The sequence below is a fragment of the Haemorhous mexicanus genome, chromosome 6 (assembly GCF_027477595.1).
Source record: "Haemorhous mexicanus isolate bHaeMex1 chromosome 6, bHaeMex1.pri, whole genome shotgun sequence".
Taxonomy (NCBI): Eukaryota; Metazoa; Chordata; class Aves; order Passeriformes; family Fringillidae; genus Haemorhous; species Haemorhous mexicanus.
In genome coordinates this window covers 61,671,248-61,690,326 of record NC_082346.1, presented here as the reverse complement: position 1 = coordinate 61,690,326, position 19,079 = coordinate 61,671,248, and the positions used below count along the sequence as shown (strand labels likewise).

Genomic DNA, 19,079 nt, shown 5'->3' with positions numbered 1-19,079 from the left:
CTCAAATGCCAAGTGCTGACTTCCCAGCCAGCTAAGAGAAGATGCTGAACTAAGAGCTGTTGCTAAGCTCCAGTTCCCAGAGTGGGGAATGTCAGAGCACACAGGATTTGCCTCGTTGCTTTGCAGCCACAGCCACACTCAGTGTTTCACCCACACTCCCTGACAGCTCTGCAGTCACTCCTTTTCTTGCCTTCCAACAGAGCTCAGCAGTTGAAGCTCTCAGCAGGGGATTATATAAATTGGGGCTTTGCTTTTATCCTGGAGAGAATAAGGAGCCTCTATTATAATCTTCCAGCTGATTGATCTGATGGCTGTGCCAGCACTGTGCTGTCCAGGGCACTCTGGAGCAAGGCTCTCATTTGACCCTTGCTGCTGAAAAGGTTCTGGTTTGTGTGGGCTGAGCAGGAACTGTGTGTGTTTGCAGCAGGAAGGATCTGTGTTCCCTCACTGCTGCTGCAGTGAGCATCTCCCCCTAATGAGTGTCTGTTTACCAGCTCAGTTTCCTTGAGCTGCTTTTTGGCAGGCTGCCCTCCTGCTCCCTCCCCTCCCACCTCCACTTTGGCTCACTTTTTCCACAGCTTTTTCAGAACTCCTCCCTCAGCAGCTTCCCATTTTTCACCCTTTGCTCCTTCTTCCATCAGAGTGGGATCCCTTCCTGCACCTACTGTGCCTCAGCAAGGTGATTCACCTCCTCCTCACACCCCTTAATGGCATTTAAGAAAATGCTCTTGTCTTTCTGTTAGGATCCAGAGTAAAACCATTTTTATCCTGTTTTATATTAATTATTTTTATCACCTGGATGCTTTAGTTACATGGAGACATTTTATTTCCAAGCTCAAGTAGATTTGTATTGTCTGTATGCAACCTGTCACCTGGATGTGAAACACCACAAGATTTTTGTAGAGAAACAGAGCTTTGACAAAACTGCTTATCCAAACCTGAAAGTGGGTAATTAAGTCCCTATAAAACTTGCTTAACCCTTTTTAAAGGAAATCTGTCCTAATAAATATTTAAATATTTTCCTAACTCCAAATACAGAAATGAGAGAAAACCATTCATTTTTTAACCCCCCTCACTTCAGCTCCAAGGTGCTTTGTTCAGAAGACATGAAAATCCTCCACTTCCATCTCTTAAACTCTTCAGGCACTTTTCTGAGCACCTCTTTACAGATGAAGATCCAGTGGAAAATCTCGATCATAGATTACTTTCAAATGTTTAACAGAAAGAGACTGCTTCAAGGAAAACCTCCAAATTGAATCAATACATGCCTTTACTATGCATGTATTGATTCAATTTAGCTGCAGCATTTGTGGCCTGATGGTAGCAAACAATCTGGACAGTTTTAGCCTGAAATTCCTTTGAAGAAACAGGACACTGCAGACCTGCTGCCTTATTTGGGCTGGTTTTTAGCCTTCACTGTCTCAGTGAGCTCTCATCCATCTCCACGGTAACAAGGCACAGGCAAAGGAGGAAGGGGCTGAGATACAAACACGGGGATGGGAGACTGGAGGCTCCCCCTGGCTCCTTCCACCTTCACAAGCACAGGAGCAGGGTTCCAGGGAGAGCTGCAGCACAGAGAGCAGTGGCTGCTGCAGGTGGTGGGGGCACCGTGCTGCCCTCAGGGGCCAGGAATCCACAGCTTGCACAGCTGAGTAATTCATTCAAGCTGCTGCTGGAGATAGAAAGGCAGAGAAGGTAACAACAAAAAACTACTCCTGCTCTTTCTGTTCCTTGCTGTTGCCTCTCTATCAATAATAGAACCTGGCAGCTGACAGGAAATAGCTTTGGTTCACTCCTCATCACCTGGAGTCTCAAAATTGGTGCTCCTGATGTTCAGTTCTCATTGTTCCTGTATTTTATAAGTGAGAACCGAAGCACAGGTGCCTGTTGACTGTCATTCCACTGCACTAATGCCCTGGCCGCAGGATTTCAGCTGTCAGGATCCTTCCAGAGCACTGCTGTGTTTGCTAACCCAATCCAGCTGCCTTCCAAACCTCTCTCTGTTCTCATGCAGCAGCAGGACAGACCCTGTGCTCTGCAGAGCCTGTATTTCCTGCTGGCATTCACAGGAGAAAGGTCTTTATAAAAAGCCTGGATGTAGCACTTGATGCCATGGTTTAGCTGAGGTGTTGGGGCAGGGATTGGACTCGATGATCTTTAAGGTCTCTTCCAACCCAGTGATTCTGTGAATTCTGTGAAAACTGCAGCAAGCTCAGTGCTTGGAGTGTGTCAGGCCAGGAGGCCGGGCTGGGAGGATCCCACGGGACTCCCTGAGGGAAACAAAGGGTGCACAGGAGCTGCCTCAGGCACAAGTGCTGCTAATGCCCCCCTGTCCCCTGTGAGTGACCCAAAGATAACCTGGGACACCCCTGCCCGAGCTCTCTCTGGCATCTGTCAGCTCCTAAAGCAGCAGTGAATGAACAGAATTCTGGAGCAGCTGAGCAAAGAACCCCCAGCAAACAAAATGCTGCTTTCAGATGTCCCAAAAATGGCTCTTTGGAAAGAACACACAGATGTACATGGCTCCAGCTGATTTTATTTGAATTAAATAAAAAAGTGTATTCCCCAAGTTACATTGATTCATCTCAACCAGTCTCAGCAAAAGGCAGGTGAGCCCTCCCACCACCCCTGAAATTCAGACTCCAGGCCCTGGGAGAAGTTTTATCTGCATCATTGCCTTGTGGAAATAAACTCCACTGCCAGGCCACCAGGACTGAGCTCCTGTTTAACCCTTCTGCTCCCACTGCCTGAGCAGCACCCACAGCTCTGCTCTGAGCTGCTGGACACACATCCTGACAGTAGGAATCCCCCAGTGTTCTTGGCACAGCTTAAGTCTGAGCACAGTGCTCTGCTCTAACGAGGTTGGCTGAGCAGTCCTGCCTTGGCTGCCAGAGCCTCGTTCTGCTGGATGTGGTACTCCTGGAATCTCATGGAGATCCTCTGTGTCATCTTCAGATACTTCTGCAGGCAGTTTTCTGAGCAAGTTATCTGCAGCAAGAGGAAAACACAGGGCTTCAGACAGTAAGTCAAACATGTCCCCAGCCATGACACAAAATATCAGTGCAGACAGGGATAAACAATTGGGTGAGTACATCTCATACTGTCAAGATGAGGGCAGTAGGAAATGTAAAGTTGAGTTTTTCTGGTATGCCTGAAACATTTACAAATATTCACTCAAATATTAAAGTTTCCATGGAAAACACCCTGGACCCCAAGAGATACCATCCTTTTGTCCTTGGGCTCCTCTTGTAGAATTGAACTACATATTTTGAAATTAATAATAAATACATTAAATCAGTAAATTTTGTTTTAATTCTGTTTACAAACACACACTGGTTTTGACAGCCAAATATGATCTGCTCTTTGCTAACTCAGGTTAACCCTTTTTTACCCTCGTTCCTATTGGCTCTATCAGCCTTCTGGTGCCTGCCTTGCCACCAGAGTACATCAGTCAGCTGGACTGGAACATAAATACCAGAGCCTATTCCATCCACAGTATTTTTCAAATTTAAAGTGTAGAGAAAGAGTTGTGAGATTATTTCTGAGCTACAGGCCTCCTAATTGGATATTCTGTGCCACGGCTCAAAACCTTGCTATCACTGCAAAGGTAACAGATTTGGATAGAAAGGAAAGGCAACCCCTTTGCCTGGGAACACAGACATTGCTTTGGTTCTTCTCAGTCCAGAGGGATGTGAAAAGCAGAATGGGATGAAATGAACTGGACAAAACCCCAGCAAGCTCCACACACCACCCAGCCCCTGCCTTTCTGTGCCCTCAGCCTGGCACAAGCTACAGCCAAACCTGCTGAGCAGGAGTGGAGTCTCCCTAGGAAACAACTCCTGGAGCTGCCCCAGGCCTGTGCTGCCAGAGGGAGCGGCGTGTGTGACCCGCTGCTGGGGAGTCCAGACTTGCACTGGCACTTGGGCGGGGAAAGAGATCAGAAGTGGGGTTTTTTCAAGTGTAGGATCCCAAAGGGGATCTGTGGAGGTATTAATCTCAATTATTTAATAAGGAACTACAAGTCTCAAGAGAAACATGGCTATTTCCACAGCAGTGTCCATCTAGACAAGTGTCCTGTTTCCAGAGACAGGTGCTCTGCAGGAAATCCCATCATGGACAATATAGCAGAAGTTCCCATAAGAAGGTTTCTTCCTAGTTCCTCTGTTAACAGATGGCTCCTGTGCTACCAAACATGAACCCCCTCCAATCCACAGAAGCAAAAAAAGGCAGGTCACAATCAGAAAATGGTTTGGGTTGGGATGGACCTTAAATATCATCTCATTCCAACCCCCTGCCATGGCAGGGACACCTCTCACTAGTCCAGGTTGCTCTAAGAATCTAAGAATATTTTTTGGACCTAAGTAATCTTTAATCCAGAATAATTATGACCTGTAATAGAATTCCTCTAAAGCAGATGCAGAGAAGAATAGGGAAAGAAGAAATCTGTCTTGGGAAGCTAAGAGAGCTCTGTTCAGGGCAGCAGAACCAAAGCTGAAAGGAGACATGAGTTTTGCCTGCAGTAAGGAGCTGAACTCCAAGGAAGCAGAAAAGGCTCAAAAGCAATGATTAGTTTAAAATTTTAGGCTTTTTTTTTTCTTTTCCTGCCAGCAGAGTCAAGTAAAGGTTATTAGATTTTTAACCAACAAGATGATTAGGCTCTGAAACAGCCTCTCAACAGGCGAGGAGAAGCAAAACCATGCAACTAATCTTATGGAGAGCTTAATCTTTCTGCAGATGATGGCATGAGGGAGCTCCCTGCAGTGCAGGGAAGTGGATTGAACAGCCAGAGCTGTGTTCCCATGACTCACTACAAAGCAGGAACGTGGGCAGGTAAACAAATATTTCAGCAGGATTCCTCAAAGAATGAGATGCAGGCTGTAGGTGGGCAGCTTCTGTGTCCATGGAGTCACCGTCCATGAGAAGTTAAGGCACAGGAACCTCCACTGACAGCTCAGGGAATGAAACACACAGAATTGCAATGAGCAGCCAATATTCAGTGGGGACTGGGCAGATTCTGTGTGTGACAACCACTTCTAGAATGGTTTTGGTGCAAGGAACCCTAAAGAGCATCCAGTTCCACCCCCTGCCATGGGCAGGGACACATTCCACTGTCCCAGGCTGCTCCAAGCTCTGTCCAAGCTGCTCTGGGATGGGACACTCACACTCCACTGCCTGGCTTTGTATCCTAGTTTAAAGATCAAAACTCTCTAAGTTGCTTCTGAAATTGGAGAGCTGCACAGCAATTCTACCAAAGGGCCATTAGAAGCCATCACCTACCTCTTCTGGTTTCACATCTCTGCTAGTGAAATCCTTTATGCAATCGATGAAGCAGTTTTCTGTAAGTTTATTGTATGTGCCAAGAAACTCCTTGAACTGTAAATAAAATTTGGACAATAAATATTAAAAAATTTTAAATCAGTGTTTATTTTTCTTACATACAGCTGCATGGTATAAGAAAATCTGAAGGACAAGTCCCTAGGAAAATTTACTCTTGGTCAGAGGATTTCAGCAGCAAAAGCTGCTCATACACAAAACCTGCTGTTTGTCAATGGTCACCTGCTGAAATTTTGGTTAACTCAGATAACTCAGAGTTTCTGTCCTTCCCTACGCACCACACCTTCCACTCCCTGTGACAGAGCAGCACAAGACTTTCAAAGTCCCCCTTCCCAAATGCAGCATCTTACCTGCTTGATCTGATCAGCCTCTGATATTTGTCCAGCCATGTTCCACCACCTGTGGCTCGGTCACCTAAAGGTGAGGATAAAAGTTGAGTTTTAAATAAAAAACATAAATACGAACTGCAACATTTTACATCAGAATGGACTTTTGTGCATCCTTGAAGAGTGTTTAAATGCATCTTTGCTAGCAAACTTCCAAGCCATTCACTCAAAGGGAAGTTACCTGTTAGGAATGTATTCAGTTAAAAAACCATCCAAGATAATTCCAGGTATGAAACCTTACCAGAGCCACCTGCTAATTGCTGTCCTTTAAAGACTTTTTGGGCATTTCAGACAGCTAATGTGACTTACAGAATACCTTTATTTATTATTATAAGTGCTGCCAAATTTACTGAATAAGCTAGGGCAGGAGCTGGGGAAGAAGCAAAGTCATAACACTTTCTAGCCTTGGAGTTTCAGTGACTTTAGATGTGATCTGTAAAAAGTAAGGAAAAAATGCAAATATAAACTGGCAGTGACTGAACAGATGCAGCACAAAGTGCAGGGCCTGGTTTCTGTGTAGCTGCACCAAACACCTGAACTACAGCAAATGTTGTGGTTATTGTAGTGAATTAAATGCAAGAAAAACAGAGAACAATGAAAATGGAATAAAACAGACAAAGAAAAAGGGAAGAAGTTAACAGCCATGGATCCAAGAATTTAAACAAGCGTCCTCAAGGAAGACTCACATTCCTAATCCAACACAGTGAACAAGTTAAGGCTTGAAAGCATCCCTGCAAGTTTCCTAGAAGACTGAGGCCTAGTCTCCTTTTCCCTTAATTTCCATATTATCTAAGACCTGTTATCACAGATGATAATGCAAACTAATATCATGTGTCAGCAAGAACAAGCTCCTTAGTTTAATTCAACTTGTGGAAGAAAAATGAGCACTGAAGTGCAATCACTTGGGGGAAAAAAGTTCTTTTAGTCCTTTAGCAAGGGCTACTTACAATTAATCTTCTATTCTGCTTTGCCAATTTTTGGGCAAGACATTCATGTTTTAGAGAGCTTTAGCTATTGCAGTCTCCCAGCAGGGAGGAGGGAAGGGGTACACAAACTGCCTGAATATGAACAAAGAGACAGCAACAATTATTTCTACAACAGAAAGAAAATGAAGCAAATAAAAATAGCATCAGGGAGCTCTCACAAGAGTGAACTGTCCCTACAGCCTCTGCCAGCAGCACAGGGATGGTGACATCTGCCTCCTGACTGCAGGCCAAGTGCACAGATGATTCTGGGATGTAAAATGCAAGAACTCCTCACGGACAGGCAGGTCACACAGGTTGTTCTGAAGGAGAACCTGCAGGACATGGTGGTGACAAGGACACAGGTTTTATTCAGGTGGTCACTGAATCACAGACTGGTTTGGGATGGAAGGGACCTTCAAGATCATCTCATTTCACCCTCCTGCTATGGCAGGGACACCTTCCACTATCCCAGGTTGCTCCAAGCCCCCTCCAGCCTGGCCTGGAGCACTGCCAGGATGGGGTACCCACAGCATCTCCGGGCACTCTGTGCCAGGGCCTCACCACGCTCAGCCAAGGACTTCCTTCCAGTATCTAACCCTGCCCTGTGGCAGTGCAAAGCCACCACCCCTTGCCCTTGTCCTGTCACCCCTTGCCCTTATCCAAAGTCCCTCTCCAGCCTCTCTCCTAAACCCTAATTTGTTTCAGGAGAATGGACATGCCCATCACTGGAGTAACCAGTGGGAAGTGATGGTAACTCCACTCTCCTTTCTCAGCCTGTGAGAAAACAAGACCAGTGACAATTCTCCCAGGGCAGGGTATGTGGATAATTAAACAGAAACTGCAGGGAGCACTTTTGTCCTCTGCCAAAGGCAGGAAGCTCAAAGTTTCACCTGTCGGTGCCATTTTCCCACACTCAGGGTTGCCTCATGATCTGTGTTTATGGCAAACCTGATCCCTGTCCTTCTGTGACTGATCTGGCAAGATTGGAAATGGCAGATTGAAACTGGAGTTTCACAGAGCTCTGGCACCTGGGAAAGGCTCTGATTCACATCAGCACCACCTGATCTGAAGTGCCTGAAGCTCTTGTCCCTGTACAGGCATTTCACATATTCCACAGGGGAATTACACAGCTCTGCTGCACCTTCAGCCATAAATCAGCCTTACATCTAAAAATGAGCTACTGAACATTCCCAGGAATGTGCAAACCTGTTTCGTTTCAAAATGTGCTAAATGTGTTCTTTCAAGATTTCCTGCTGATTCTCCCCTTTCCCTCCAACTCTGAAAAAAGCTTTTAAAGGGTGATGAAAGAGTGCCCAGCACCTCAGCCAGCCCAGCCCAGACACCACTCCTGCAGGCTCAGGTTTAATCCCGTGGGCTAAACACGATTTAAAAATTCAGCACTGCCCCTCTAAGCAAGGATATTCACACTGTAGGATGCAGAGGTCTCTGAATAAACCTCTGCTCCAAGGGACACACAGTCTGGGTGTGCTGGGTCACCAGAAAGGAGCAAAAACTGGGAAATCTCCCCCCTTGAAAGGCCCTGGGGCTCTTCCAAACATAGAAATTTCATTAAGAGACGTCCCTCTGTAAATAAACAAGCCCTGTGTTTAAGACTTTTCCCCCCATCTTTTTGAGAAGAGCTGCATTTTTTCTGGGAAGAAGAGTGATAGAGAGACACTATAAATCCCTCACACTTGTAATCCCCACGAACCATCTAAATCAGCTGTAACTACCATCTACTTCATAAAAAGAAAGCTGGAATGTCTCTTTAAACCTTTGCTTCCAGCTGCACACAGAGGACACCATGGAAGTGTTTCTGAAAAGGATAAAGAAGGGTAAAAGCATCAAGCCAAGGAAATGTGTCAAAGAATAAAAATGTCTAGTCAAAGAACTGTGTCAAGGTAAACTCCCCACAGCTTGTAGAGAAAGTTCTTTTATCATGGGGGCTCACTAGGGTACAACTGGATTGCCATGAGATTTAAGACACCCAAACAAATCGATTTTAAGAGGCCAGGGGCATTTAAGGAAGTGAGAAGGGGTAGTCAGGAGCTGGATAATCAAATGTAGCTGGTGCTCAGCTTGTTATCATTCACTGCCTCCTGCCTTTGGCCTGAACCCTGCTCTGAAGGAGAAGGGATCAGAGGTGGAAATCGAGCACCGAAGGTGAGTTACCAGAGTCAGCCTGACCTCAGGCACCAGGAGAGCCTCACGTGGACAGGCATCAGGCCTGAGGAAAAATACACATTTCCCCGCCAGCACTCTCGTCTTTAAGTGAAATCACACCTGGCTGACGCTTCTCACCCCATAAAACCAAAACCTGAGGCCAACAAGTCGAGCTTTATTTATTTTTTTTCTCTTTTTCTTCTTCTCCACCCTCCAGTTCTCCCTTCCAAGGGCACATTGAGTTCCTCTCCCTCGGAAATCACTCGCTCAGCCAAGCCCCGGCCCAACACCGGGCACAGAGCGGGGATTTCCCATTGAGGACCCTCGGGAGCACTCTCGGTGTCTCCTGGGCCCTCACAGGGAGACTCCCGGTGTCTCCTGGGCCCTCACGGGGAGGCTCCCGGTGTCTCCTGGGCCCTCACGGGGAGGCTCCCGGTGTCTCCTGGGCCCTCACGGGGAGGCTCCCGGTATCTCCCAGGTCCTCCCAGGCCACGGGAACGCTCCTGGTCCCTCCCGAGCCACGGAACCATTCCCGGTCCCTCCCGGCCCCTCAGGGACTCTCCCGGTCCCTCGCGAGCGCGCGCCCGTTCCCTCACGCGCTCCGGGCCCGCCCCGCGCGCACTCACCGCCCGCGCGCCGGCCCCGCAGATTCGCCACGCGCGCGCGCGCGCGCGCACCAGGAGGGCCCGTCCCGGGCCGGGCCCCGCAGATTCGCCACGGAACCGGGCGAATCGGCCGCGCGCGGAGCCGCCGCCCGATTTACCCTCTCGGGCTGCGCGTTTCCCGCCGGACGCCGTTGAGGGCAGGACCCACGCGTTTCCCGCCGGACGCCGGTTAAGGGGACGCCGTGGCCATGGCACCGCGCGCTTCCGGTGCCGCCGGCCGGGCTGGGACAGCGGGAACGGGACGGCGGGAACGGGACGGCGGGGTAGTGAGATCGGGGCTGGGATAGCGGGAATGGGGCTGGGATAGCGAGAACGGGCCGGGACAGCGAGATCGAGGCCTGGATAGCGGGAACGGGACGGCGGGACAGCGGGATCGGGGCCGGGATAGCGGGATCGGGGCCGGGACAGTGGGATCGGTGCTGGGATTAGGGCGGGACAGCGGGAGCGAGCGGTGCTCTCTCAAGGACTGCAGCCGTGGGAGGGAAGCGGAGCCCCGGGGCTGTTCCCGCTGTCCCGGCTCCGTTCCCGTTCCCGGCCCGCCCGGCCCTGCCGAGAGAAGGCGCCGCTGGGCGCAGCCCTGAGGCTGCCCCATGGAGGCGGAGAGCGGCTCGGGCGGCAGCCGAGACTCGCTGGGCAGCCTGACGGCGGCCGAGGTGCTGGTGCGCTCCACGGCGGCCCGCAGGGAGCAGCCCCGGGGCGGCGGCCGCGGCCGGAAGGTGCCGGTGGCCGTGCACAAGCTCCGGGACGGGGGCTCGCCCTGCCCCGCGGACTCGGCTGCGGACGGAGCTCCCCGTGCCAGCCCGGCCTGGGCTCCGGGCGGCACCGGCGCCGCCCGCGACTCCCCCGGCGCCGCTGCAGGTGGGTCCGTGAGCGCCACGTTCAGCACAGACCCGAGCTGCGAGGCGATTGCAGCCACGGGGGAGTTGAGTAATTAAGGAGTCTCTGCAGTCTCGTACCGCAGCTGTCAGCAGTGTTTGTTTTCCCGAGCTGATCTGCACACGGGATGTGAGTTGTGAGGGCAGGGAGAGCCTGGCACAGGGTGCCCACAGGAGCTGTGGTGCCCCTGGATCCCTGGAAGTGTTCCAGGCCAGGCTGGATGGGGCTTGGAGCAGCCTGGGACAGTGGAAGGTGTCCCTCTCCATGGGGGCAGGGATGCTTAATACCTGTTAAACATCCCTGGTTAAAGGATGTGATCCCTCAGGTTTTAGCTTTTCTGTTTTTTAGATTCTGTGCTGCTTTAGTGTGTGGGTTTGAGCTATATCAGGGGATCGTGATCTCTCTTCACAGAGTAGGGAGACAAAACCATTCCTTCTCTAGCTGGGGACCAAGGACAAATGACCCAAATCTCAGGCGCAAGAGCACAAACAACGTGGGCTGAAGAGAGAAAAACAAGAGGGATGGGACTGCATTTGCTAAAGCTGGAACTGGACAATTAACTCCAATATGCAAGTGAAGCAGAACTTATCAAAGTGTGAAACCCCGTGACCTGTGGTCCATTTTTGTGACCATTTTGGTTCATCTTGGGTGTAGCCCTGGCTGGGCTCTTGTGCTGCCCAGGGTGGATCTGCCGGGGCCTTTTAATAAATCCCTTCTTTATTCTTTAGCTCTGTCCAGTCTCTGTTCTAGGTCAGCCTTCACAAGGCATCAGTTGTTTAGTAATATTCTGTTTTTCAGAGGTTTCCCCATGCTGTAAATTGAATTTCTCAATCAGACTCACAGTATTCATTGATGCTTTTAAGCTTTAGCTCAATGTCTGTGCTCATTTGTGTTATGAGGGTCGTGGTGTTTAGGCATTCAGAGATAAGGGAAATGTGGAGCTGTACAGAAAATGCACCACAAGGGATTCTGACCACAGTAAAACTGCTTTATTTTAGGAGTCCTAGGCACCAAAGCATATCCAGAACGCCTCCTTCCAGTTGAAAATTCCGAGCCCATGTTTTTATCCCAAAAGGTAAGAAAAGCTGCTGCTCCTTTCTGTAATCCTAAGCTAAGAGAACACTGTTTTCCTCAAAAAGCTGTAGCTCCTCTAAAAGCAGCACAAGATGTTACAAATGCCAATATTCAAGCAGCAATCAATTTATTAATTAATATGGTAAAGTATGAGCAACACAGCACTGGCTACAGAGGGGGAAGTTTTTCCTCCAACTGCACACCAATAGTTGGGGCTTACAGGTATTTGTAGGGGTACTCGTAGGCTTTCTCAGCAGTTTCTATTCCAATTTTTTAGTCATCAGCAGTTTCTATTCCCAATTTTCATGTCACAGATCTATACACTATTGTGATCTCAGGACGTGTCCCAAAAAGGAGGGTCCCCAGATGGTGGTAGTAGTTTCCGAGATGTTGGTCCTGGTTTCCTAGAGAATAAAGATGAATCCCATCTGGTGGAGTCCAGCTCCCCAGATGTGGGTCCACCTTTTTAATTACAAGGACTATAAATGTCATAACAGTGAGGTTCAGCTTCCCTTGGTTGAATCTATAAGTCCTTGAGAAGATGTTCATCTTCCTTTCTCAAGCTGTTTTTCTCTGTTTTGTTAAGGTGTGATATAAGCATATTTCCTTTATATATATTCCAAAGCTATAGTTTCAAGGATAAAAGTAATATTCTAAAATTATACTTCAAAAGGGTTATTATTGCAGCACTCTTTAAGGCCTGACTACAAGCAAAAAGCAACAATTCTTAATGCTTTAATTCAAATGCTGCTAAATCAACCAAGGTTATTGCAAACAAAAGATAGGTTCAAAGGCCTTCTGCCATGCTTTACTTTCCTCAGTTATTATTAAAATTCACAACTGTCCCATTGTTGTACTCCACACATATCACAATCACAAATACACACATTGCCTGTCTGTACCTGACATGGAGCACAGCTTTGTATTTCACAAAGATTTTGGCTCAGCCTCTGCACCACAACTGTGCAGCTGCGTTTTCTCTTTGAGCTGCTGCTGATGTGGTGTTATTGCAGGTGCATTTGGAGGGAATTTATTTAACACTTAATTCTCTGTCTGCTTAATTATCTTTGTGTGAACAATCCTGAGCTGTCCAAGATTAGCAACTTCTCTAAACTTCAGCAGGTATAGTTTCACTACTGCTTCTTTGGCCATAAATGAGGAGAATAAACTTACTTAGCATGTAGAATATATGGTTTTGATTTGAACTGTGTTTGTGGAGTTTCAGTCTCTAAAATGCCATGGGAGTTCTTGCCAGCAATGTCCAGACCCTTCTGTTGCAGAGGTCTTCAAATGTTCTGTGCCAAGACCTTTGTGTTGCTGTGTGCAAATGGTTCCATTTGTGTGCTCAGCAATTCCATCTGCCTCTAAAATTTTGGCTACAGGGGCTTTCATCTCTGCTTTTTCTGCTCTTCTTCTGAAGGATCCTCCTAAAGAAGCCGCAGCACAAGATGGTCCTTTGGTGCTGCTGGAAAATAGCAGAGGACCTGAAGGTAAAACACAATAATCACCTTTTTTTTTTTTTGTAAGGAGACTGATTAATTAAAGGAAAATGGAGCTTTTAGTTTTTTTTTTTTAATTATAAAAACTTCTGAATGAAAATATTCAAAGGTTGCTTACGTTGCTTTGATAAAAAGATGATAACTGTAACAAGCATTCTTTAATTTTGCAAATTTTATCTAATTCTTGCTGGCATTACATTTTTTTAATTAACTGAGTGGGACTTCTGCCAGTGTGCCAGAGTTGAGATTCCTTTTGTTAACCAAATATTCATGTCTCTGACTAGACAGTTTGGGGAAGGGGCTTGTTTTGCTCCATTTTCCTCTTGTGAATTACTCTACTACGAAGGCATATTTTTCTTCAAGCAGCCTGAACCAAAAAAGTGTATTTCTAATCCTTAGGAATCCTAGAAATCACAATGTCAGGGTCTTTTCCTTTAATTTCTGAATCTGCCAATTTCAATCAGATTTAGGGAAGTGAAGGCTTTTTAAAGAAAACACATTTCTGTAGGTTTCTTGGAGATCTGGAGCTGTCTAAAGGAGAAAAAATACAAATCATTACCGTAGTTAAGACCAGAAATCAGTACTTTTACACTCACAGGCTGCAGCTGCCTGATTTACCAGCATTTGCCTCCTCTGCCCAGCAAACAGTGGGTGAGGGAGAGCCTGCAATGCTTTTAGCATGATTTACACCTATTAAGAAATTTTTTTTTGTAATTTATGATGATGGGAGGGAAATACTATTTCTGGGGTTTTCTTAATTAAATTGTTTTCAAGTTAGAATTTGCAGCATTTTATTGACTGGGCTGTCTGAGCTCAAGTTACCACTGAGGCTTTTCTCACCATTATTGGACTTTATTGATACCAGCATTCAATGCTATAAAAATTGTGTTAAATGACACTGCTCTTACTCTTACCATTATTTAAATTTTCTGCTTACTGAAAGGAAACAATTTGTTGTTGCAGTAGATGATGTGGTTCCTGCAGGCAACAGATTCTTCACAGCAAAATTAAATGTATTGAAATAATACTTTGTCTCTTCCTGTGAAATAGATATCTTGTGCCAATTATCTCAACAAAGGATGTTTGTCCTTCTCCACAGATTATGTTTTTATTTCCCAGTATGCTACTGGCCAGAAGGAGGCTCTGAGAGCAGCTTTAATGCAAAAGTGAGTGTGAATTGTTGTTGGTGTCCGAGCTGTTCTGTTTCTGTACAACTACACCACTTCAGTTTTTTGCCAAAATGAATTTACAGTTCTCTGTCAGTGTTCTTTTTCTGTGTATGACAGTGCTTTCAGTATTTTATTCCCTGGAGTATCTTGTGTCAGAACTTCCAGGAGAAATGCTTATACATTATATCAATGCTGTGTGGGAAATATTTGCTTGGAGGAGATATGGAGAAAATGCTGTTTACAGGCACATGTTTGTTTTTCTAGAACTCAGGTTATTCCTGTTCATAAGGAGGTGAAGGTGCAGCTCTTGGGAAGTGCCTCCACAGAAAAAAGGGAAGGTGCTGGGAGTGATACCAGGTCAGCACCCAGGGAAGTTGAGTCTGCAACAACCATTGCAGCAGCCACTGCTGCTGCCATTGCCACCACAGCTCCACTTCTCAAGGTCAGTGGGAGTAGCAGTTCTTTGTCCTATTAAAATAGTAAATGTTCCAAACAAGCCTGAAATTGTTAATTGTAGCTCCAGAGAGCCTGAATGTGTCTGCTCACTGCTTTGTGTGTTTGTCATCTCAGACTTGCTGACCAGTATACCAGAGGGAACTAACTTGGATTTAACTAAATGGGCAGAAGACAGAGAACGTTTGGTTTATCTATTTAGAAATTCACAGTATTGCTAAACCACCAAAAGTTTAAGGCTAAATGGCTAAATAGAATTTTGTTTATTTTGGGATGCAAATCGAGGATTCTGTGAAGGATGTTTTGTTCTTTTGATGCTCACCCATCTTCTGCAATAATGTGTTATTCCCCCACCTTTCCTTTTTTTTTTTTTTTTTTTTTTAATCCTTTCTTGCAGGTTCAAAATGATTTGGAAGCAAAAGTGAACTCAGTTTCAGAACTGCTTCAGAAACTGCAGGAGACAGACAGGCAACTGCAGCGAGTGTCTGAACAGCAAAAAAATGTGAAGGCTCAACATGAGGAACCCCACTACCAGCAGAGAGTCAGTGAGCTTGAAAAACAAATGAATGCTTTCATGGTGCAAAGGATTCAACACCTGGAAAAGCTACAGGAGCAACAAATGAATATTCAGGTTAATAATTTCTTCTGTATCTGAGTGTTATAATAATTTTGATTGTTTCTTAGTAGTAGAAAGAAAGAAAGTTCAGTGGAAGTGGATCAAAGGAAGTGAAAGCATTCAACAGTGAGAAAGACACTCAGGGAGTGGAACATGTCCAGAGAAAGGCAAGGGAGCTGGGGAAGGGTCTGGAGTCCCAGGAGTGATTGGAGGGAGCTGGGGAGGCTCAGCCTGGAGAAAAGGAGGCTCAGGAGGGACCTTCTCTGCACAAGTCCCTGACAGGAAGGTCAGGCTGGTGCAGGTTGGGCTCTGCTCCCAGGGAAGCAGGGACAGGACAAGGGGAAATGGCCTCAAGCTGCACCAGGGTAGGTTTTGGTTGGCTGTTAGGGAAAATTCTTCACTGAGGGGTGGTCGGACATTGGAACATGCAGAGGGCAGTGGTGGAGTCACCATCCCTGGAAGTGTTCAGAAATCATGGATGTGGCCCTGAAGGACTTGGTTTGGTGGGGAACATGGTGGTGCTGGGAGAAGACTTGGGCTTGGTAATCTGGAAGGTCTTTTCACCCTTAACAAATCTGTGATTCAATGACCAGAAATACTCTGTACTTTTGTCTCCCAGTCCCATCTCATCAGCTCTGCAGTGAACACCCGTGGCCTACAGCAGGGTCCTGTGCCTGCCCCTGGGCCCCTGGCAGGGCACTGGGAGAAGCCAGAGCAGAGATCACTCACTAATGAAGCACCTTCATCTCACAGGGGTTTATTCCCTGCCAGTGCTGCACCTGCCCAAGGTGGAGACAAATTCTTACTTTCACTGTTAGTTTTGCATTAATTTTGTGTCCATTAATATTGGATTGTGTATCACATCAGTAATGACTAGTAAATATTTCTTCTGTGTAATTTGTTTTATTGCCCAATGCTCTTTATAATTTTTGTGACATTCTGAAGATGTTCCAGCATCTTCCAGTTTAAATTAAAGTGAGACTTTTGATTTACTGAAGTCTGCATTAGGAGGTGCCTGGACATAAAATAATCTTATTGAGACATGATCTGTGTGGAAGCCTGTGATGAACTACAGTGGGGTTTGGGTTTTTTTTTTTAATCCCCTTATGATAGCAGTCAGAAGTATGAAATTTTCTTCCTGTTTACTTAACTAGTGCAGTAATGCTTTGCATTTTTGTGCAGAATTTATAGACCTGGCATGGGGTTTTTTTCCCTAGATTTTTTTTTCCTAGAGTCTGTGAGGGCAGGTAGTGATAGGACAAAGGGGGATGGCTCCAAACTGAAGGAATGTAGGTTTAGATTAGATGCCAGGAAGAAATTCTAATGAGAGTGCTGAGGCCCTGGTACAGGCTGCCCACAGAAGCTGTGGGTGCCCCTGGACCCCTGGGAGTGTTCCAGGCCAGGTTGGATGGGTCTTGGAGCAACCTGGCCTAGTGGAAGGTGTCCCTGCCATGGCAGGGGGTTGGAACTGAATGATCTTTACAGTCCCTTCCAACCCAAACCATTCTGTGATTCTAGGATATAATTTCCTGTGAAGAAAATTGTCAGCATTTAAATAACTTTATTTTTTTAGTGTTCTCTGAAGCATATTCAAGCAATTTTCCAAGTCATGGGGTTCATACACAAAAATCTCCTCTAAAGACACCAGTTCCTCGAAGATATGCTCCAGAACCTGTGCCCAAAAATGGGAAAATCTCAGAGAAAGAAAACTCTGTAGTAGAAAAAGAAAATACTTCCAAACCTACAAGAGAAGGTATTGTTCTCCACTGGCCTAACCAGTATGACCTGCTGGTTACTTTGTGTGTTTCTGACATTTTCTGTTGAATTGCTGGCACTTAAATGCATATATTGAGAATATTTGGAATCTCCATTCGGGAAGGGTTAGTTTTGTCTATAAGTCACTTACTCATAAGTAACTAAAGACTTAAGACAGTGCTGATTTAATCTATAGAGTTTCAGCAGGACTGCTCACTGAAATATTTTTTCAAAGTCAAGTTTCAGGAAGAATAGTCAGAATAATGTAAAACTTGGGAGCTGCTCGATAACTTTGCCATTATTATTGGTTAAACTGAATTTTTATTTCATTTTTTCATGGGTCCACAAGGTCTCTGGGTTATTGTATTGAAAGCAACAGATGTAAAGCAAATGTAAAGTAATTTTCTTTTGCTGCTTTTGATCAAGTTCTGTCTCTGTTACAAAGCTGCCAGGTATTCTTGTTGTTCAGTGGGTCCAGGAATAAATGAAACAAGACAAAAGAAGAAGCCTGCTGTCCATAATGTCACAGATTCATTCTCAATGACTCAGTTCATTGCCATCCCAGCTCCATCTAGCTTTGCTAATTTAAAGCAATCTCAGTAAGACTGATTAGTGTGAGTGGTTTTAAGTGACTTGCCTTATCTGAAATAGATCTATATATTTAAATTTTAAAATATTTTACTTTCCTTGGTGAGTAGAGTAAAATACCTGGAAAGGAAAAGAAAATATTAAATATATTGAATTAACTTTCTTTTTTTCTGCTTCATTTCACTTCATTGTAGGTGAAGGGAAAGGTGTGGAACACATTTTGAATTCTCAGGAAACACCAGTAAAGCAAACTGAATATTCCAAGAAGACAGCATTAAACAGCAATGAAAGGAGCAGGAATACTGAGAGAGACAGGTGGATAAACACAACAATCCAAACCTGAGGGGGAGTTTCTGTTTCAGTGAAATTGAGAGAGGTGCATTAGACACTGATGGTCTAACAGTCCCTGGTGTGGTCCTGCAGTCTGGCACAGCTGTGCTGGAGTATTTCTATTTTTGCTTTACTATTGGCAGGACCTGAGGGAACGGCTGGAGCTGTGCCAGGGTGGGTTTAGGTTGGAGATCAGGAAAGGTTCTTCCCCCAGAGGGTGCTGGGCACTGCTCAGGCTCCCCAGGGAATGGGCACAGCCCCAAGCATGACAGAATTCAGAGTCTGGACAATGCCCTCAGGGACAGGGTGGCATTGTTGGGGTGTCTGTGTAGGGCCAGGAGTTGGACTCTGATCCCTGTGGGTCCCTTCCAGCTGTAATATTCCAGGATTCTGAGGTTCTTGTTGAACTGCAGGCAGATGAAGGCTGTTGCTAAGAACAGCTCACAACACCTTTTTCAGAGGTCAGCAGGTTGCACTTGGAGTGTTTTTCAGGAGCAGCATCCACCTAACCATTCCCAAGCTTTAAAATGGGTGAAAAAATGTTCTTAGCCATGCAATCTGAAGCATATTTTCCCCAGGCAATAATGTAAAGTTATAATTTCACTAATACAGTGAGAAATGTCTCATAAGTACTAATTTAGAACTGTGCACAAAGATGTTAATTGCTTCAAATGGAAAGATATCTAAAGTTTAAGGGTTGCTCTATTAGATGTAATTTCACTATTGAAAATAAAAGGATTGGGCTGAAGGTGTTAAGTGGTGAACAGAGAAAACCCAGTACCCTCTGTGTGACTTCAGATGCCAAAGCAAGTTCCAGTTTATCTGAAAGTTTGGTACTTGCACTGTAAATTCCTGCTTGATTTCAGAGTTGAATCCTTTCTTGGGCCACCTCAGGAGCCATGAGAGATGTAATCAGGAGTGTTTCTCCCCTCAGACAAAAAGGTTTGCCTGCAGACCTAATTCCTTATTTTGGGAGGTACAATTCAATTGAGAAAGCAGTGCAAAAAGCAGATGATCTTCTTCAAGATCTTGGCAAGTTGAGAAGAGAAATGCACAACATTCTGCAGGTAAAGTCAATCTAATCACAATGAGCAGGGGTTTGAAGAAGGGGAGTAAAAATGTGGAGAAAAACAGAGATCTGATATCTAGTAAAAGTGTTGCTCTTCTACACCTGCAAAAAGATCCACATCTGTTTACAATTAATTG

The 19,079-nt window shown here is 45.8% G+C and overlaps 2 protein-coding genes across 8 annotated transcripts in view; one reads left to right on the top strand and one right to left on the bottom strand.

Moving 5' to 3' along the window:
- Nucleotides 1-2,516: 2,516 nt before the first annotated feature.
- On the bottom strand, nt 2,517-9,581 carry TIMM9 (translocase of inner mitochondrial membrane 9). Its single transcript, XM_059850564.1, has 4 exons — nt 9,475-9,581; nt 5,685-5,748; nt 5,278-5,373; nt 2,517-2,988 (listed from the first exon to the last, which is right to left on the bottom strand). Exons 2-4 carry the CDS (start codon nt 5,721-5,723, stop codon nt 2,854-2,856), a joined length of 270 nt encoding a protein of 89 aa, XP_059706547.1. The 5' UTR covers nt 5,724-5,748; nt 9,475-9,581; the 3' UTR covers nt 2,517-2,853.
- Nucleotides 9,582-9,908: 327 nt separating this feature from the next.
- Nucleotides 9,909-19,079, top strand: part of KIAA0586 (KIAA0586 ortholog) — a 70,060-nt gene continuing 60,889 nt past the window's right edge. For all 7 annotated transcript variants that reach the window (XM_059850554.1, XM_059850556.1, XM_059850559.1 and 4 more), the window contains exons 1-10: nt 9,909-10,371; nt 11,388-11,464; nt 12,884-12,953; nt 14,062-14,128; nt 14,396-14,573; nt 14,982-15,215; nt 15,820-15,988; nt 16,774-16,953; nt 17,738-17,858; nt 18,808-18,940. In XM_059850554.1, the coding sequence (XP_059706537.1) occupies nt 10,104-10,371; nt 11,388-11,464; nt 12,884-12,953; nt 14,062-14,128; nt 14,396-14,573; nt 14,982-15,215; nt 15,820-15,988; nt 16,774-16,953; nt 17,738-17,858; nt 18,808-18,940 (1,497 nt within the window). In that variant the 5' untranslated portion in view covers nt 9,909-10,103. The remainder of the gene's footprint in view (nt 10,372-11,387; nt 11,465-12,883; nt 12,954-14,061; nt 14,129-14,395; nt 14,574-14,981; nt 15,216-15,819; nt 15,989-16,773; nt 16,954-17,737; nt 17,859-18,807; nt 18,941-19,079) is intronic.